The sequence below is a fragment of the Phoxinus phoxinus genome (assembly GCF_949152265.1).
Source record: "Phoxinus phoxinus genome assembly, chromosome: 17".
In the NCBI taxonomy this organism is placed as follows: Eukaryota; Metazoa; Chordata; class Actinopteri; order Cypriniformes; family Leuciscidae; genus Phoxinus; species Phoxinus phoxinus.
This window is the reverse complement of record NC_136892.1, coordinates 32693464-32715126: the sequence shown is the minus strand read 5'-3', so window position 1 is coordinate 32715126 and position 21663 is coordinate 32693464. Positions and strand designations below refer to the sequence as shown.

Here is a 21663-nt window from a genome sequence, read left to right as displayed (position 1 = left end):
ATGTTGTCTATCAGTTAGTGTACTTCTGGCTGTTTTTATGTTGGCCTCACTAAAAGGAGACTAAGAGCTGAGCATAGGATATCCAGCCTGGAAATCTGAATTATCCAATGGCCGAACATTATATAGATGAGAGGGATTCAACTTTACGAGTAATGGGCATTGAGTCTATTTGCCTTGATGCCAGGGGTGGGGATATAATCAAACGCTTTAAACAGAGGGAGACATATTGGATCTATTCCTCGATAGACGGTGGGCCGAGGGGAGATTTCGTGTTTTCGGACGATCTGTGGTGATGGATAACCCAGTTTTTTATAAGTAACCGCTACGCTTTTCAACAAAGCAAATAAAAATTGTTGCCACTCACATACTTTGCACATAACTATAATAACTATAATATCGGTAACTTTCTCCAAATTATTTTCCCGGCGAATAGAGCAAGCAGCTACGTGTGGGGTCCGACCTTCATGACGTATTTGTTGCCTTCATCCAATAGCGTGCGTGGAAAACTGTCGGTGTTGATGACGCGGTTGTCAACAAACTAGCGCGTTTCGCGCCCAGGAAAAATTTAACTTGTTAACTAACTATACTTATGCTACATATCCAGTTTGACACAAAATGTGAATGTAGGGGGAACGTTGTCTATTCTTACCGTTTTTATTTTATGTAACCATCTTTTGTCATAAAATCGTCCCCTTGGAATTATAAGGTTCTGTCTGACATTTTTGTAAAAATTAAGTTATTCACATATTCTTATTCTGTGACCACTTCTTTACATTATGTGATGTTTTTTTTAAGTTGTGTACATTTTGAACTTTTTATTTAGAAAAAAAAAAGGTTCTTTCTACACAGTCGAATGGAATGCAAAAACTTTAAAGCTCAAAATCGCAAAACCAATCAGAATGCAGATAGAACCTTATAATTCCAAGGTGGCAATATGTCCTGTCAGTTCTTTGTAATCTTTAATAAATACACCGTTCTGATTTCACACATTTGATATATGGTATTGCTTGGAAAACACGTCATAAAAATGAGCCAGACAATTCTCCCTTTTCCCGCTTTTTCATGTTTATTGGAAAGAAATGTCAAAACATGAAGTGCTGCATGCATGTATTTGAGGATAATAGACCCACCATTCCCTTCACAGACATAAGTTGGGAGAAATTCATTAAATCGGCAAAGAGGCAGTACAGGCATACAAATTGCAAAGCCAGGAACCTACAAACCAGTTAGTCAAACCAGCTAACACTGGCTACCACAGGGAGTGCTACAGCCATTTCACAAATATCACGAAGATAAAACACGCACAAAAGAGAAGAGAGGCAGTTTTAGTTGAAGAAACTGCAAAGAAAGGTTGGTATTATATTGTATAGACACGCAGTATAGACAGTAGTATGGTTTACAGTAATATAAATATGCAGTAGCCTTAAAAGATATACATTTAAGATTTGTATACACAGAAATGTGACACATACCCAGTGTGCGTGTGTGTATGTATGTGTGTGTGTGTGTGTTTATATATATATATATATATATATATATATACACACACACACATGCAGTGTAGTAAAAGTATAAGAGTAATACAAATAATATAGATATATACAGTGATCCAGACATTCCTCCTCCTGTAAATCATGGCTGGAAGATGGTAGGAGATTTCTACGGAGTGGACTGGATGACACTTCCGCCAGCTCCAGAGGCCATACTGGAACTTGTGCACTGCTCGTGTAAAAAAACAAAACAAATTGTGTTAAGGGTAGATGCACATGTAAAAAAGTAACTAAGAAATGCAATTAATTACATTTTTAGGGAGTAACGCAATATTGTAATGCATTACTTTTAAAAGTAACTTTCCCCAACACTGGTTACTAGTTAGCCAGTTCAAAATAAAGTGGGCTAACCATGTTCCGTACACTTTCCGCCTTTCACTGCACGCCAGCGACCACTCCTCCGTTGCTGAAAGTTAATTTAAAGTTTAAACTGGGGCGGCAGTGGTTCATGTAGGTTGTCTACAAACCGAAAGGTTGGTGGTTCAATCCCCGGTTCCACCTGACCAATGTCGAGGTGTCCATGAGCAAGACACCTAACCCCAGCTGCTCCCGACGAGCTGGATCGCCTTGCATGGCTGACACCGCCGTCGGTGTATGAGTGAGTGAGTGAATGGGTGAATGTGAGGCAATGTAAAGCGCTTTGGTGGCCATTGTGTCTGTGAAAGCGCTATATAAATGCAGTCCATTTACCATTAAAGTTAATAATAACACAAGCTACTTTTTATGAAAAGTTGGCAACGAAATAACACTGTCAATTGAGTTAATGTTTAGTTTGTTAGATAGTTAAAATATTCAATTAATGTAACAAGTTACGTTTACATTAATTTAATTGACCCTTTAAGAATATAAACACCATCACTGCACACAGGATGATATATTATAGGCAAACAGCGCCTGTGCTGACAGTCACCTGAGAGTGGCGACAAACAGTCATCGCCCGCGCAATCGTTTAAATTCCCCATTTCAAAGCATTGAATAAACAAAAAGGTAATATATTTAACAATTTGTGATAACATTATATTCATTTAATAAAGACTGTAATACTAAGAAAAGCATAAATGTTATTTATTCAGCGATCGGCGGTAAAAGTTCATCTGTACGGAACATCGTTGTTGTACGGAACATGGTTAGTCTACGTTACCCTACTTTTGAACAAAACAGTGTACACAACAAACATTTTATATAAATATTATATTCTAATTAAATGTACTTACAATTACACAGAATGTCCTTGGCGATGGTCAATGTGCTGCCGCCGCAGTTCGTGTCTGACAGCTGAATCCGTGTAACAGCTGTTCTAAATAAACTACACCTGATTGGTTAATAAAAATCATATGTCAGTATCTTGCCGCGCTATTGGTTTGACTGATATAGTAGGCAACCGCGTTTGCCTGCATATTTACGGGGACATTTTATCATTTCGGGGGAAAATGTGCAATAAATGGGAGTGGCAACACTTTTCATATCGTTGAGAATAAAACAACCGTCCTAACTTTACAAATTCAGGTTCTCCCTCCATGGGGATCATCCATTTCGAAAAGTAAAGCAGATACGGACCCTCGGCCCACCGTCTACGAGGGCCACTAGTCATCAGGTCTCAATGAAGATTTTGACCTTTCACCCTTTTTGTAATTGTGTCTCAATAGGGCCTGTATATTGCTGTTTGTAAATGATGACTAGTTTTGAACACAATAGACCCAATTGCCTTTTATGTACACTATTAATGTTATTTTGGAACCATCTTAATTAAGAATTATGTGCAACTAGCTTATTCATATTTATTGACTTTTGGTGCATATTGTGTGGAGTACACCAGATGTTTGTAGTGGTGTCACTCATGTTTGTCAACTTGGAGATCTCTCATTTGGTCTTGTATTTGTATGGGTTAACCTCTGGCATTACACATGACCTGAACTATTGCCTCTAGAGACCGATACGAGTTGGTGTATTAATGTGTTAGCCCGCAAAAACAGGTTTTTTACCTTTTGCATCCTACTTAGTGCCGGGACCTGGATATTTTTCCAATTCTTTTGAATGATCTGAAAGAATTGGAGATGTCAAAAGTGATGAAAGACGACGTGTATACTGTGGCTCAAATACATTTCTTGATGAGACTAAGTTTTCAAGTTTACAGCATCCTTTATGTGGGTAAGGAGACATATGAAAAACTTTCCCAGTAGAAGCGTTTTAGACTAAAGAAGTAGCCTACATTACTGCAATAATAAAATATAAAAATAAAACCAGAAAGTTAGGCCAATACGGAGTCCCTAAAGGGTCATGGTGGAGGGAAAAATGTCTTATGTACAAACTTCAAAAACTTTACCCCAGTTATCTTAGTTACAGAAATAGCGTTTTTCATGTCATTAAAGGGAAGTTGCGCTCGTCTTTTCTTCCTCTATTGTGCCGTATATATCAGAGTGAAACGCTTCTGGAACAAGAACAAATGTGGGCGGGGCTTGAATTTGTCTGTGAGGAATTGATTGGATGGTTGTGGTTTGCTATTGGTGGATCTCGTGTGAGTGACAGGTTATAGCCCCGCCCTCTTCATCAGAGAAGAGATGCTGCACGAGGGAGGGGAAGTTATTCTGAAATTATTACATAAACAATAAAGTCGATTTTGATTTTGTGGTGATTTGAAGTGTCATATAAAAGTATAATGTACAGGGAGCTCCCAGTCACGTGACCCCTAGCCGCGTGTCAGCCATTTTGACGGAATACATCCGTCAGCTACTCAGTGCAGTGATGCGCGGGTCAATGTATAAACAACCCGCACCCGACCAACGTTTTTAACTAACCCGCCAGCAACTCGGACCGCAAAAAAGAAAGAAAGAAAATTTTGTACCCGACCCGCTTCCTGGCCCGCATTTATTTTAAATAGCGAGTAAATGCTCATAGTAGCGTCATTGGGCCATAGACGTAGGAACTAGGGGTGCGGGTGCAGCATTTTTCTGAATGCTGTATGATATCGCCTAGTGTTATGTAATAAAGGCTTGATTTATTTATTCATTTATTTCGTTTCATTTTCTTAACAATAAGATGCTGCGCATGTGTTTATCCAGTCTAATCGAAGTGTGCGTCTCTCCCCGGACTTTCCCAACAAAAATCCCGCCCGCCCCCTCTCAGAAAATACATAAAACTGACATTACTGAGCGTTTAAAAGTAGCCTATTAAAATTGCACAACGGCATTGTTCAGTTCAACGTGTTGGGAAACCGGGCATTTTGTCCCGCGTCAGCTTTTATTCAAAAGTTCAACGCGCTCAACATTAAAAAGGTAAATAAGGATTTCCCACTTGCATCTCTCCTGTAAAAGGAGAATTAGGAATCATAGATCCATATGAAGCACCACAAGTTATTTTTACAGGCATTAAATGTGTAGAAAAACTTCCTGACATTGAGTTTGGTGACATTTACAGCTACTCACGTCCCATCACGCTACACCGGAGCTTTAAAAGCATACAAAAGCTTAACGTTAGCAGGCTATCGGTATCACGAGTCCGGCTGGGTCAGCACCTCTTTTATTTGGACGCCAGTGGGGAAGGATTTTTCAATCATCACCGCAAAAGTTGGTATATGTATTTTTATAACCAAATTATAGTGACGTTACCTGTAATAATCTTTAAACTGAGTTTACAGGGGCAAACACAAAACAAAATCACCTGTTTATTGCCATCAACCACTTGTTTCTCCGTTTTATTTCTTTTGGGATACGGTACAAAGATATTCCTTTTATATGATCACGTATCTGATCGCATCCAACTGCACAGCATCGCTCGGGCATGATAGGAATATTTCGCGACGAGCTGTAGTATCACCGGCGGTTTAGCATTTTCTATTCCGTCTGCTCCAAACGGCGTGACGTCACGCGGGACGTCCCTATATAAAGCTACGAAAATAAAAGATCAGTTTATTGCGTAACGAACTGGACAAGAAATCTGCTGTTGCCTTTATTGGAAATGTATTGGCGGAATGTTTCATTTTGCATTTAGTGAACGAACAAATTAAAATTCATAAAACAAATCTGAATAGCATCATGTTGTCATGAATACCGTAATAATAATAAATATTTAACAGTTCCCTTTTTACAATGTGGGAAAAATCTAGTTTTGTTATGTTGTGACGTTCCAGTCTCTTCCATTGCAGACATGGTATAAAAACGAATCATTTGTCTCTATTAATTTAGCAGACAATATACAAAATGATGATCAAACACAAGCAATTTATTCATAAACTGGTGATAATATTGAAGCGCTCCAATGCAAGTTCAGAGATGAAACTGCAAGCATTAGAACCTCAAGTTTAATTTCTGCTTTATTTTTACTTCTGTGAAACACAAAATTAGATGTTATGCAGAATGTTCAATAATTGTTTTTTATACAAAAAAGTGCCATAAAACTATAAAGTATGTCATGCAATATATTCCTCTTAAGTCTTACAATAGATTTCCTCACACAAAGCTGACATTTGGTGTTGCTGAAGACCATTGGTTCTCGTAAGTCATGTGACCAGCCAATCATGACATGTGAAGTTTATATATATATGCAACTTCAGAATTGTCCTGCATTATTCCTTACCAGCCTCTTAATTTTATGTTTTGTGTTTTTAATAAGGTTCCTCAGGAGCAAACAGAAGAAACTGCCATGGGAAGCGGCGGGTCGTTACAGAGGTCATGAGAGTCATCATATTCGCTTAAATGTGTGATTTCTGCTTCACAGTCTCTAAAACCTCATGAAAGATAATAAGTGTAAATGAACTATCAAGCACATGCTTTTACTGGCTATTGGAGCTGATCAGTGTTTGTCTAAAGTGTGTTTACATGCAGGTCTCTTATATTCCTAAAAATTCCCCCAAATACTTTAATCTACCTGGAAGTCTCGGACTACTATAATTCAAACCACACCACAGAGCATCACTTTTATCCCAATTTATTTGAATCTGTGAATATATTGCCAACTTTACTGAACTCCTTGAGTTAAGCACTGACTGCATTTCTTCATATTTGAGTCCATGTTCAAACACTATGAAACGCTTCACTGTTAACATACGGATCTCTGAAACCCTGTCCGAGCTCACAACAGGTTTTGCGTGAAAAACGCAAAGTTTCTCGGGAGAACAAAAAATATATATTTTTTTAACTTCACCCATCCCAAATTTTCCCAACCACCATGACCCTACTAATCACTATGGTTAATATGCTTTTCTTCCTCTCTGCTTTTTCTGGATGTATATGAGGGATAGGAGGAAGGCTGAAGCGATCGTGTGTATATGTGTGTGTGTGTGTGTGTGTGTGTGTGTGTGTGTGTGTGTGTGCTCAAGGACACAAAAGACTGGTTTTACTTCTAGAACCTTAAAAGGAAATCAGCCATCTTGGTTGAGTTTACTGGAGTTCAGGGACATGAAAAGGTGAAGATTAAAACGTAACTTCAGTGGGAAACAACAGGAGTATAAAAAACTGATGAGTTGATTGCCTCTTTGGATATACTGATACGTCATTAAACCCCGATGCCTAGTAGCCCAGAGGAAAAGAAACCCCAGATGAAAGACAATAAGCCCAGAGTTTACTCCTGTGACTCAAAGCGTGATTATCTGCTGTATCTCTTAACTCGTTGATTGGGTTGATTAACTGAATGTGCTCCACTGGTGTTTAATTAGGATTGATTATCTGAAAGTGCTCCTCCCGAACTTTGTTAATAAACATAATTTCTTAATATGCCAAATATGGTAGGGGTTGATATTTGAGGACTATGATTGGATGGAATGGACACCATGGTTAATGATTCTGCTTAATCTTGTGTATAAATATGAGGCTTCGTCCTTAATAAACTTGAGAAGGTTATGGTGTTCTGTCTCTACACATAGTCTATCTACAAATTAATCTAACAGTCAGCATTCAGGCCAGTGCTGTAGCAATGCATCACTTCTTTTCCATGATGTTTTCATTGCTAGCCATTATTGGGCCTGTGAGCGTTCAGTCCACAGATGAGCTGAAGGTGAAGAATGGAGGGACGAAGGGAACGTTGGGGTCTAAGGACTCGTGTCCAGCTGGAACGTACGCCGCAGGGTTTAGTCTGAAGGTAAGTTGTGCATTGACTTTATTTAGCTAATATGGGGGTGGATGAGTGCTTTAAAGGATCAAAACTGTGGAGTTGCTGTTTGTCATTTAATTCCCGGTTTCTCCAGGGAACTGGACCTGCTTACGATTTTTAAAGTGTCTGTGTAATACTGAAGAGTATGAAGATAAATGTTACTAAGTGTTGGGTTATTTACACTTTCAAATGGAAGATTGTGTTTTATGTGATGTGTCATTGATGTCCTGTTGCTCAAACAGTAGAGCGGTGGTGCTTGCAACGCCAGTGTTATGGGTTCAAGTCCCAGGGAAAGCAAGAACTGATAAGAATGTTAATGTACCTTAAAATGCTAGTTTTCTTTGGATGAAAGCCATCTGCCAAATGCATAAATGTTTTAAGGTGGAAAGACCAATTGGTCCTGGTGATGATACAGCGCTCAATGGGATTCGTCTCCACTGTGTCGATCGGTCCACATATTCATCAAACTCAGATGACTACACCTCAATTGAGTCCAGCGTAGGAAAGTAATGGACTTAAATTATTAACAATTCTTGCATTGTGTTTGAGAAGAGAGAAAAAATTGTGACAACAGATTGATTTGATCAGGAAACATCTGTTTTCTTCAGCTGGGGTGAGTGGACCAATATCAAATGGTGTCCTTCTGGATACTTGACATCTTTCCAGCTGAGAGTTGAATCTTCCCAAGGAGACGGAGACGATACGGCCGCAAACAACATCAGGTGAGTGTGTGGCTAAGAGATGTTATAACTTACAGCACCAGTGTAAACCTCCTACACCCTCTCTTACCCGTCCTGGTTTTATTTTACTATTTAAGGACTCAGTTTAGTTAATATCACACTCGCAGTCGTGCTGCTGTTCAAGATTGCAGTGATTAGGCCGCTGGCTGCAGGAGATCATGTGACTGACATTTAATCCAACAGCACAATAACATATTTTATAATAATATTGTCACATCTGAATTGTTTCCAGGTTCTCCTGCAGTATAAGTGTTGAGAAGCTGAAGGGTGACGGCACAGACTGGGGCGAGTGGGGCGACTGGAGTCCAGAGTGTCTTGGAAAAGTAATCTGTGGCATACAGACCCGGGTAGAAGAGTGGCAGGGAAGAGGAGACGACACCGCTCTCAATGACGTGATCATGTTCTGCTGTGGTGACACTTCACCAATCCAATATTCAACGTCCTTGTATGGTATGTTTGCTGGCGACCGTTGTGCTAATCTCTGTTTTCATCCGCAATGTGTCATCGATATTTGTGTACGACCGTCTGACACTGTTACAAATACGCAGTAACATGACCACCAACTTGCCTGGATTTGCCGGAGAATCAAATCTACCGCCATTCCTAGCTTCCGTGCCGGCCTATCCTTGGCGTCCTATTTGTCCGTCGCCTCGCAACAGGAGACGCAAGAGACGAGGAAAGAGGCGGTTTTCATGTAAAAATCAAAGAATACCTGGCATCTTGTTCCGTCGGCATGGGTGTTTCCGGCTGCTTCAAGAATATATCCGAGGGTTCGATCTACATCGCTTTCTACAGTACAGCTCCCACCGGCTCTCCCAGACACTTGCTGTCCGCTTCCTCTTCGCCGGCCTGTGCGGATCCACCGGGAGGGCAGCGTGAAAGAGAATCTCCCTCTCAACCGTGCAGTTTCTCGCCAGACTGGAAACAACAGACCGGTGCGTGCAGCTCTGTTGAACGCTCGCTCGGTCACAAACAAGACGTTTGTCCTGAATGACTTTATCTCCACTCGCGAGTTGAATGTCTTCTTTCTGACCGAGACCTGGATCAAACTAGGTGACAACAGCGCTTTTTCTGAGCTCCTCCCCCCTGGCTATTCTTTCCTGAATACACCGAGAGTGACAAGCCGTGGAGGCGGGCTTGCCACAGTGTACAATCAGAAGAACATAAACTGTGGCTCCATCTCATGTAAGAACTACAGTAGCTTTGAACTGCAGTTATTCCTGATACTATTGACACCCCCTACACTGTGTGCTGTTCTATATCGCCCTCCTAAATATAATAAGGATTTTATTTCTGAATTTAATGATTTTCTTGCTGATGTAATGCTAAAATATGATTTTCTTATTTGTGGGGACTTAAATATTCATGTCTGCTGTCCATCCAGTCAATTAGTTAATGGTTTTCAAAACCTGCTAACCTCTTTTGATCTAACTCAGTCAGTGAATGCTCCCACACACAAACATGGTCACACGCTAGACCTCATAATTTCACATGGCTTCCCAATATTAAACATAGAAATACTGGGCACTTGCATTTCAGACCACTTCCCCATCATATTTGATTTCACGCCCCCCTCACCTCCAGCAAGATTCCTTGCCCCAGCTTGTAGCCGCCGTATCATCACTTCTACTACAGCTGATGAATTTGCTACTGCCTTCATGAATTCAGGTTTTCATGCCCTTTGCAAAGTCCACCCCTGTGCCCTGAGGAATTCATCTCCTCTTTTTGTTCCACCTGTTCAGAGATTTTGGACTCGGTTGCACCCTTAAAGCTGAGGTCCATCAAACCTAAACCAGATTGCTGGTTGAATGACACCACGCGCGCCCTGAGGAGGCGCTGTAGACGGGCTGAACGGAGGTGGAAAAAGGACAAGCTGCATGTGTCCCTGGGTATTCTGAGAGTCTGACTATCAAATTGCTGTTAAAGAAGCCTAATGTAAATGCCTCAAATGTTATTTCCAATAGCTGTAATCGGCCCCAAGTCTTGTTTAGTACAATTCAGTCTGTTACAAATCCATCTGTTAACGTGCTTGAAAATGTATCTAAATCAACCTGTGACGAGTTTCTCCATTACTTTACTGACAAAGTGGCCTCAGTTAGACAGTGTAAACAGCAGTATAGCTGTTGGTTCATACGTGCACCTACTACCTCCTTCTCCTCCTGCTGTTTTTGATGTGTTTGAGCCAGTGTCACTCTTTCAGCTCTCCAAAGTTGTCCAGAAGCTGAGATCTACCAACAGTTCCCTGGACATTGCTCCATCTAGAGTGCTTAAACAGGTTTTTGACACAGTAGGACCATGTCTTCTCTCTTTTTACAACGCCAGCCTTAGCTCAGGGTCTGTCCCAACTGTTTTTAAGCAGGCTGTGGTCAGGCCACTAATCAAAAAACCTAATCTTGATCCATCAGTTCTCTCAAATTTCAGACCAGTGTCCCATCTGCCTTTTCTCTCTAAAGTTCTGGAAAAGCTCGTCTTCATACAACTTCAATCATTCTTGGATCAAAACCACATTTTGAAAAATTTCAATCCGGTTTCAGGACACGCCACAGCACAGAATCTGCACTGTTAAAAGTGCAGAACGACATCTTGCTATCCTTGGACACTAATAAACCTGTGCTGTTGGTAATGCTGGACCTTACTGCTGCATTTGATACGGTGGACCATTCTATCCTCCTGACCCGTCTGGCCCAGCAGGTGGGCCTTCAAGGACCCGTGCTGCAGTGGTTCAAGTCATATCTAGCAGATAAAACTCTTTCTGTGATGATCAATGATCTCTCTTCTTCTCCAGCCCCATTTTCCTCTGGTGTGCCACAGGGTTCCTTCCTCGGCCCTGCTCTATTTTCCTTGTACATGCTCCCCTTAGGTTCTGTGATATCCCGGCATAATGTCTCTTTCCATCTGTATGCAGACGATGTACAAATCTATCTGCCAGTTGCCCAGAACTCCCCAGACTCACAGTCCATCCAGACATGTCTGCATGACATTAAACATTGGCTGTCACAAAATTTGCTCTGTCTAAATGAATTAAAGACTGAATTTATCTTATTTATTCTATTATCCTTTTATCCCACCTCAGTTTTGTAGTCAGTGATTTTGGACAGTAGTCTGAAGCTCGATAAACAGGTCGACTCTGTGATCAGGGCAAGTTTCTTCCAGCTTCGTCGGTTGGCCAAGTCAAACCATTCCTCCGCTGTAGTGACCTCGAAAAAACAATCCACGCTTTTATTAGTTCACGCTTGGACTACTGCAATGCCCTCTACATCGGGTTAAACCAGGCCTCTCTGCACCGTCTACAGCTTGTCCAGAATGCAGCGCCCCGGCTTCTTACCAACACCCGTAAACATGACCACATCACTCCTGTCCTGCACTCTCTCCACTGGCTCCCGGTCGAGTTCAGAATCCAGTTTAAGATCCTACTGTTCGTTTTCTGCTCCATCCATGGCCTTGCACCTCTTTATCTGTGTAACATGCTGACCCCTTACCAGCCCAGCAGAGCCCTGCGCTCCTCTGAACAACATCTGCTGGTGGTCCCACGGTCCAGGTGCAAAAAGTGGGGTGATCGTGCCTTTGCGGTAGCGGGGCCAAAGCTCTGGAACGCTCTGCCCCTGGAATTACGCTCCATCATGGACCTGCCCCTGTTCAAGGCCGGGCTGAAGCACCATCTCTTTAGATCGGCTTTTGACACCTGATGGACAACTGATTAGTATAATGATTTTATAGATGTCTTGTATTTCACTTTTTTTTTTTTTTTTTTGCCTGTACTTTTGTCTCTGTCCAGCGCTTTGATCAACTTTGGTTGTTGTAAAGCTTTTTATAAATACAAATTTATTGAAATTGATTGATTGCTGTGATGTGATCGCAACCAAAAACTCAGACTGACACTGCAGATCAACTAAATCTGTTTATTCTTTCCGTTGTAGGAGCAGAATGACGGCAAGAAGACCAAATGGATGGTAATTATTGATCATCATACTATGATAAACTAACATGAACCATGTCATACAACTTCAAAAAAATAAGGGATAATGCGAAGTCAGCTGGTCATTTTCACAAATTAATGTCTAACTGGATGATCAGGACATTTGCATCCCGCCTATTATTGGAGTTGAAATAATTTTATTCTTTCTTGTAGGTTAGTGATTCTTCTGAAGACTCCTGAACTTCTGCTGTCAGTCAAAACGGTGTCAAATATCAGCAATAAAGACTTTCTAAACAGAACCTTGTAGTTTCACATTGTTTTGCACAACACTTTACATCAGATCGTTCACTACATTGAATGCTAAATAAGTCACTAGACCATCTTCACTAAATTGTCTTATCGGTTCATGCATTCCCTGAGAATGACCAGTGTAATCTACAGGAACACTACACATCTATGGATGTTTTCAGTAATAAGACTTACACTGTTAACAGTTTCATAAATTTCAACACTACCCATGTTGTCTATCAGTTAGAGTACTTCTGGCTGTTTTTATGTTGGCCTCACTAAAAGGAGACTAAGAGCTGAGCATAGGATATCCAGCCTGAAAATATGAATTATCCAATGGCCAAACATTATATAGATGAGAGGGATTCAACTTTACGAGTAATGGGCATTGAGTCTATTTGCCTTGATGCCAGGGGTGGGGATATAATCAAACGCTTTAAACAGAGGGAGACATATTGGATCTATTCCTCGAGGGCCACTAGTCATCAGGTCTCAATGAAGATTTTGACCTTTCACCCTTTTTGTAATTGTGTCTCAACAGGGACTGTATATTGCTGTTTGTAAATGATGACTAGTTTTGAACACAATAGACCCAATTGCCTTTTATGTACACTATTAATGTTATTGTCTTTAACCATCTTAAGAATTATGTGCAACTAGCCTATTCATATTTATTGACTCTTGGTGTATATTGTGTGGAGAACACCAGATGTTTGTAGTGGTGTCACTCATGTTTGTCAACTTGGAGATCTCTCATTTGGTCTTGTGTTTGTATGGGTTAACCTCTGGCATTACACATGACCTGATCTATTGCCTCTAGTGACCGATACGAGTTGGTGTATTAATGTGTTAGCCCTCAAAAACAGGTTTTTTACCTTTTGCATCCTACTGAGTGCCGGGACCTGGATTTTTTTCCAATTCTTTTGAATGATCTGAAAGAATTGGAGATGTCAAAAGTGATGAAAGACGACGTGTATACTGTGGCTCAAATACATTTCTTGATGAGACTAAGTTTTCAAGTTTACAGCATCCTTTATGTGGGTAAGGAGACATATGAAAAACTTTCCCAGTAGAAGCGTTTTAGACTAAAGAAGTAGCCTACATTACTGCAATAATAAAATATAAAAATAAAACCAGAAAGTTAGGCCAATACGGAGTCCCTAAAGGGTCATGGTGGAGGGAAAAATGTCTTATGTACAAACTTCAAAAACTTTATCCCAGTTATCTTAGTTACAGAAATAGCGTTCTTCATGTCATTAAAGGGAAGTTGTGCTCGTCTTTTCTTCCTCTATTGTGCCGTATATATCAGAGTGAAACGCTTCTGGAACAAGAACAAATGTGGGCGGGGCTTGAATTTGTCTGTGAGGAATTGATTGGATGGTTGTGGTTTGCTATTGGTGGATCTCGTGTGAGTGACAGGTTATAGCCCCGCCCTCGTCATCAGAGAAGAGATGCTGCAAGAGGGAGGGGAAGTTATTCTGAAATTATTACATAAACAATAAAGTCGATTTTGATTTTGTGGTGATTTGAAGTGTCATAAAAAAAAGTATAATGTATATAAAGCTATACGAAAATAAAAGATCAGTTTATTGCGTAACGAACTGGACAAGAAATCTGCTGTTGCCTTTATTGGAAATGTATTGGCGGAATGTTTCATTTTGCATTTAGTGAACGAACAAATTAAAATTCATAAAACAAATCTGAATAGCATCATGTTGTCATGAATACTGTAATAATAATAAATATTTAACAGTTCCCTTTTTACAATGTGGGAAAAATCTAGTTTTGTTATGTTGTGACGTTCCAGTCTCTTCCATTGCAGACATGGTAAAAAAACGAATCATTTGTCTCTATTAATTTAGCAGACAATATACAAAATGATGATCAAACACAAGCAATTTATTCATAAACTGGTGATAATATTGAAGCGCTCCAATGCAAGTTCAGAGATGAAACTGCAAGCATTAGAACCTCAAGTTTAATTTCTGCTTTATTTTTACTTCTGTGAAACACAAAATTAGATGTTATGCAGAATGTTCAATAATTGTTTTTTATAAGAAAGTGCCATAAAACTATAATTAAAGTATGTCATGCAATATATTCCTCTTAAGTCTTACAATAGATTTCCTCACACAAAGCTGACATTTGGTGTTGCTGAAGACCATTGGTTCTCGTAAGTCATGTGACCAGCCAATCATGAGATGTGAAGTTTATATATATATATGCAACTTCAGAATTGTCCTGCATTATTCCTTCCCAGCCTCTTAATTTTATGTTTTGTGTTTTTAATAAGGTTCCTCAGGAGCAAACAGAAGAAACTGCCATGGGAAGCGGCGGGTCGTTACAGAGGTCAGGAGAGTCATGTGATCTCAGAGAAGCAGCGCTGCTCTCGTCGGCTGCTGGTCACTGTTGTTCTTTTGTCTGTTTTCTCAGAGCTCTTCATCACCTGGACAGACTGAAGACACTCGTGGACGACATGAACGAGAGGAAGGCCAGAGCAGAGGATGATGGGACACATTATAAACACACTCCTGCAGCGAATATCACGAACGGTGCCGGAATCAAGAAGCGGTTATGAATCAGAAATCAAAGACTGTTATTTTACACACACACAGACGCTTCATGGATCATATTCGCTTAAATGTGTGATTTCTGCTTCACAGTCTCTAAAACCTCATGAAAGATAATAAGTGTAAATGAACTATCAAGCACATGCTTTTACTGGCTATTGGAGCTGATCAGTGTTTGTCTAAAGTGTGTTTACATACAGGTCTCTTATATTCCTAAAAATTCCCCCAAATACTTTACTCTATAATTCAAACCACACCACAGAACATCACTTTTATCCCAATTTACTTTGGCAGATCAAGCTTTCCCATAACTCTCTAAAATAAACTATACATTTTTCTTTCTTGTGCACTGTTATGTTCCCAAGTAAAAAAAGAAGCATGTCAGTCCATTTCTTTCATTGATAAAAACCTGCTCCTCACAAGAGCACCTTATAGACTTTCCTTTACAACAGGACTCAACTTTACTGTCCTGTCAGCGCACTCTTGTAAATCAGCAGAAATATCTCATCACGGTCTCTTCAATGACTAGAATGTCTTTCTCGGGTCACTCCAAAGTCTGTTTTAAACCAAGGTGAATTATATTGTTGACAAAAATCCCTTAAATGTGCTTTACCAGTTTCCCATTTTCTATTTTTTTTATTTATTTATTGTTTTACTTCTTTTATTGAACAAAAAGCACAGGGGATACATGCATCAACCACAAAATTAAAAAATAAGAATAGTTAAAAAATAAGAATAAGTCATAAAACTCAAAGTAAAGCAAGGCAGTAGATAAGGGATAGTTTATACATTAAAAAAAAGAAATATATATATATGTATATATATATATTTATATATATATATAAATATATATATGTATATATATTTATATATATATACATATATATACATATATATATATTTATTTTTATATTTCTCACATAGCCTACATAAAATAATAATTCCAAACCAATCATAGAAACTACACCATGTAGTACACAACTTCTATGTACAGAAAATACAAAAAATAAATAGTAATCTTCAGAAAATCAGGAGATAATTTATAATGAAACCACAATTTCTTTGAGCAACAAAGAAGTTTTAGCAGCTTTCTTATTAGCTGATAAATAAAGAGAGTCATTAAATAATTTTAAATCAACACAAAAAAAGTCTAAAATTGGGCTTAGAATCAGTTACTTTACACTTATATGAAGATGAAACTCGCCACATAAAGTAAGCAGTTGTAATCTGTCATCCCCGGAGTCCCAAATCAAACACAACACATTCACAACTTCAGAAGTGAAGAGTTTGTAATAAGCAGAAAAATAAGCCAATCTGCAATATATTCGGACTCGTCTCTCAAACGCCTGCTTAGAGACACATTTATATTATAAAGCTCGTTTTGAGGAACATTGGGTTGGAGCTCATTGTCTACGTTGTGTTTTAACAACGTTTAGCTCACGAATATTGATCCGGGAAGTTTGAATCTGTGAATATATTGACTTTACTGAACTCCTTGAGTTACGCACTGACTGGATTTCTTCATATTTGAGTCCATGTTCTTTATTGCCTGTTTGGATACGTCATTAAACCCAGATGCCTAGTAGCCCAGAGGAAAAGAAACCCCAGATGAAAGACAATAAGCCCAGAGTTTACTCCTGTGACTCAAAGCGTGATTATCTGCTGTGTCTCTTAACTCGTTGATTGGGTTGATTAACTGAATGTGCTCCACTGGTGTTTAATTAGGATTGATTATCTGAAAGTGCTCCTCCCGAACTTTGTTAATAAAACATAATTTCTTAATATGCAGAATATGGCAGGGGTTGATCTTTGAGGACTATGATTGGATGGAATGGACATCATGGTTAATGATTCTGCTTAATCTTGTGTATAAATATGAGGCTTTGTCCTTAATAAACTTGAGAAGGTTATGGTGTTCTGTCTCTAAAGATAGTCTATCTACAAATTAATCTAACAGTCAGCATTCAGGCCAGTGCTGTAGCAATGCATCACTTCTTTTCCATGATGTTTTCACTGCTAGCCATTTTTGGGCCTGTGAGCGTTACGTCTGCAGAAAGTCGTTCTGAGCGGAGCGTTGACCGGCCTTCCAGATCTCAGCTGACGGTGACGAACGGGATGTTGTGGGGAACATGGAGGGGTCGGCACATGTGTCCAGCTGGAACATACGCCGCAGGGTTTAGTGTGAAGGTAAGTTGTGCACTCTATTTTGCTAATGTAACCTTTATATTTGCTAGTTTATTATTTTATTTCATTTCACAAGAAACAGATGTGAAACAGTAGTAATCTATTTAAGAATGTTTTTCATACATTTTTATTTGTCTTATACAAAGTTTTATATATATTTGTGTAGAGGTTATTTTGTGCTCCTGCCCCTTTAAGGCAGAGCGCGCTGGGGGAAAAGAGAGAGAAGTGAAGCTTCCCCACATCCCGTTTACTCTTTCAAATGTAAGATCGTCTTGTTGTTGTTTTAAGGTGGAAAGACCAGGTGGTGATGATACAGCGCTCAATGGGATTAGTATTTACTGTGTCGATCGGTCTCGGATCGTAAAGTCTACCCAAAGTTCGGGCATTGGAAAGTAATGGACTCAGATTATTAACAATTCTTGCATTAAGTGTTTAAGCTAGATAATTAAATTGAGGATTTTTGTGAAAATAATAAATGATTTGATCAGGCAACATCTTTGTGTTCTCTTCAGATGGGGTAAGTGGACATCAATGGTCCAATGGTGTCCTTCTGGATACTTGACATCTTTCCAGCTGAGAGTTGAATCTTCCCAAGGAGACGGAGATGATACGGCCGCAAACAACATCAAGTGAGTGTGTGGCTAAGAGATGTTATAACTTACAGCACCAGTGTAAACCACTTACACAATCTCTTGCCCATCCTGATTTTGTTTAGCTATTTAAGGACTCCGTTTAGTTAATATCACACTCGCAGTCGTGCTGCTGTTCGAGATCGCAGTGATTAGGCCGTCGGCTGCAGGAGATCATGTCACTGGCATTCAATCCAACAGCAAAATTACATATTTTAACATAATATTGTCACATCTGAATTTTTTCCAGGTTCAAATGCACTGGAGGTGATGTGATTGAAGAGTTAGGCACAGGCTGGGGCAACTGGGGCAACTACGGCGAGTGGAGTCCAAAGTGTGAAGGAACAGGAATCTGTGGCATACAGACCCGGATCGAAGAGCCACAGGGATTTTTAGACGACACCGCTCTCAATGACGTGCGCATGTTCTGCTGTGATTAAGGTGATCGAAATCAAACTCGGATCTTACTAATACTGACTGCAGATCAACTAAATCTGGTTTCTTTCAGGTGTTCGAGGATCACAACAAGAACAGCAAGAAGATCAAATGTATTGTAATTATTGATCATCATATTATGATAAACTAACAAACCATGTCATACAACAGTTTTGTGTAAATCTGTAAAGTCAGCCGGTCATTATCACAAAATAAAGTAACTGGATGATCGGGACATTTGCTCCCCGCTTTTTGAAGTTGAAATTATCTTATTCTTGTAGGTTAGTGATTCTTCTGAAGACTCCTGAACTTCTGCTGAAACGTTTGTCAAATATCAGCAATAAAGACTTTCTAAACAGAACCTTGTAGTTTCACATTGTTTTGCACAACTCTTTACATCAGATCGTTCACTACATTAGTGCATGTGGCTGATGTTCACTGTACACCTGCTACTTATGGGGCGTTCCAGCGTCTCAGCTCGGACTTCCCTTCGAGAAAGCATAGCCACCTCCAATACGTCTCTCACCGCACAGCACCCGAAATGAACGGTGCATGGTCATCGAAACTGCCAGCGTTCTTATACTAACAAGTGCAATTTTTGTGTTGCTTAAAAAAAGCTATATTAATATTTTTACTTAAAATGTTTAGTGTAATTTACTTTTGATTGTCATAAACAACACGTTATCAACTTTTTTTTTTTTTTTTTTTTCAGTCCATCTTTAACTCCAAGTCCTGACAGTTTAATAACATTTCTTTCTGCCATATACTTTCTACATTCCAGGAAAACATGCCCCACTGTCTCAAGATTCACACAAGCCAGAAACATGCTTCCCTACAATGCACAAAGAATAATTTAACCCACAGTGCCCCGACCTCAATCTGCACATTTCCCTGCGGGACAAAATGTTACATGAACATCTTTTCCTAACTTCAGGTTGTATAGAAAAGTCGATGCACACTCATATCCATCAGCCGATTTAAAGCAGCTGTGACAAAACTCCAAACATGAAAACGACCATAAACACAGCCGCTCTCCTTTACAGTCGCGATCAATCGCGATAGCGGAAACCACACCACATCCGGGAAATGACGATCTGCCTAGATGCATTCGACAACGGCTTTTATAGCCCGCACAATTTATGATATTAAAAGCCCGCCCCAACCATTTAACTCCGGAAATCATGCCACATATCAGACACTCTGTCAGTTCAAATCTAGACTAAAAACACATCTCTTCGGCCTAGCATACACATAACACATTATAGACTTCTATAATTCAATGTTAGGCTGCATAGTTTAGAACAGCCGGGACAGGGAACACTTCCCGTAAATCCTGATGTGACATCATAAGAAGGATGGCGTCTAGCTAATATTAGTCTCTCTGTCTATCCCGAGGTTTACCGCTGTCTACCGGAACCAGGCCGTATCCAGATCTGATGAAGGACCAGCGCCAGGACACGACGACGCCGCTGACCTGAAGTGTCAACCAGTCTCTCCTCCTCCTCTCCACTCCGACTTCAACCAACCGGAACTGGACAAATACTCTGATTCATTCTGAACTTCTGACCTGTAATGCTCCTGAATCATAATCATACACTGTTCACTCATTGGCCAGAGGAGAACTGGCCCCCGACTGAGCCTGGGTTCTCCCAAGGTTTTTTTCTCCATTCTGTCCCTGATGGTGTTTTGGTTCCTTGCCGCTGTTGCCTTCCCTTCTGGCTTGCTTAGTTGGGGACATTTAATATTCAACAATATTATAGATCTGCCTTAAAGGTGGATGATGATGAAATTGTTTTTTGTATTATTTTCATGTTATCACTGTGAAGCTGCTTTGATACACTCTGTATTGTAAAAAGCACTATATAAATAAAGGTGACTTGACTTGAAAATAACTACTCAAGATTTTGCTTTTGTATCATTTTCGGGAGTTTATTTTTTCGGGACGTCTGGTCACCCTATATTTGCTTAAAGGAGAACTCCGGCGCAAAATGAACCTTTGGTCTAATTACACATTGTTACCTAGTCAACCGTTATCTGAGATTTGTTTTCATGATTATCGAATGTAAATAGTTTTATCTCTAAAAACAGTTTAGCCTATAACGCTAGTATAACGCTAGTATACGGGGCATGGAGTAATGACAAATAAAAATCGTTTGTTAATACCACTAACAAGGCTCAAAATAGCCCCACACTAACACGGCAGCATAATGAGGGTCCCTACATGCAAACTGAAGCATTGAGAACTTTGACAGTGTCCAGACAGTTTAATAAGAAGATATTGTATACATACAGTCAACTTCACGTATATAAGCAGAATCCATCTTTGAAAAACAGACTCTATCAATCGATCTACGAACCACCGATCCAAATGCGCTGGACCATATGAGATTCTACACAGTTCAGCGCATTTGGATCGGCGGTTCGTAGTTCGACTGATAGAGTCTGTTTTTCAAAGATGGATTCTGCTTATATACGTGAAGTTGACTGTATGTATACAATATCTTCTTATTAAACTGTCTGGACACTTACACAGTTCTCAATGCTTCGGTTTGCATGTAGGGACGCTCATTATGCTACCGTGTTAGTGTGGGGCTATTTTGAGCCTTGTTAGTGGTATTAACAAACGATTTTTATTTGTCATTACTCCATGCCCCGTATACTAGCGTTATACTAGCGTTATAGGCTAAACTGTTTTTAGAGATAAAACTATTTACATTCAATAATCATGAAAACAAATCTCAGATAACGGTTGACTAGGTAACAATGTGTAATTAGACCAAAGGTTCATTTTGCACCGGAGTTCTCCTTTAAAGGTCCAGTGTTGGTCTAAAGTGTGTTTATGTTCAGGTCAATGACTTGCACAATCATTTAGTTTTGTCTTGATCACTGGCTGGAACAATAATATGGATAAACACGGATTCTTTTGCCAACAGAGTAGGCCTATATGTTCTGTGTGTATTTATTTCTTCCTAACCCTATGACGTCAGAAGTTGAATTGTGTGAAAATACATTTATGACACTTATACAATTATAAATTCTGCCTGTGTTCTCTGGAAGAAAAAGACATGGGTTTGAAACGACATGACAGTGAGTGAATGATGACAGAATGATCTTCTAACTGATCGTTTATCAGTGATTTCCTTGCAATCGCTGTTATGTATTTGAGGAAATGTGAATGCAAGAGTAATCAGTGAGAAACTGCCTGACATGTATTTTAAAGGTGGTCTAATATTCTCTGTGTTGCAGTGCATTCTTAATGCACAAATA

At 39.6% G+C, this 21663-nt stretch overlaps 2 protein-coding genes across 6 annotated transcripts; both read left to right on the top strand.

The window, feature by feature from the left end:
• The first annotated feature begins 7266 nt into the window (after positions 1-7266).
• On the top strand, positions 7267-14891 carry LOC306984383 (vitelline membrane outer layer protein 1-like). 2 transcript variants are annotated; one of them, XM_079585690.1, is made up of 6 exons: positions 7267-7622; positions 8016-8140; positions 8243-8356; positions 8607-8824; positions 12292-12324; positions 12504-12868. In XM_079585690.1, the coding sequence occupies exons 1-5, from the start codon at positions 7458-7460 to the stop codon at positions 12300-12302; spliced, it is 633 nt and encodes a 210-aa protein (XP_079441816.1). In that variant the 5' UTR covers positions 7267-7457; the 3' UTR covers positions 12303-12324; positions 12504-12868. The 2 variants fall into 2 exon arrangements, with proteins under 2 accessions (XP_079441816.1, XP_079441815.1); XM_079585689.1 differs by lacking the exon at positions 12504-12868 and adding an exon at positions 14872-14891 and having other exon boundaries at positions 7326-7622.
• Positions 14892-16940: 2049 nt separating this feature from the next.
• LOC306984384 (vitelline membrane outer layer protein 1-like) lies at positions 16941-18826 on the top strand. 4 transcript variants are annotated; one of them, XM_079585694.1, is made up of 7 exons: positions 16941-16991; positions 17169-17335; positions 17621-17724; positions 17845-17961; positions 18212-18402; positions 18470-18509; positions 18678-18749. In XM_079585694.1, exons 1-5 carry the CDS (start codon positions 16967-16969, stop codon positions 18399-18401), a joined length of 603 nt encoding a protein of 200 aa, XP_079441820.1. In that variant the 5' UTR covers positions 16941-16966; the 3' UTR covers position 18402; positions 18470-18509; positions 18678-18749. The 4 variants fall into 4 exon arrangements, with proteins under 4 accessions (XP_079441820.1, XP_079441819.1, XP_079441818.1 ...); XM_079585693.1 differs by having other exon boundaries at positions 18470-18749; XM_079585692.1 differs by lacking the exon at positions 16941-16991 and having other exon boundaries at positions 17028-17335; positions 18678-18826.
• Positions 18827-21663: the final 2837 nt, after the last annotated feature.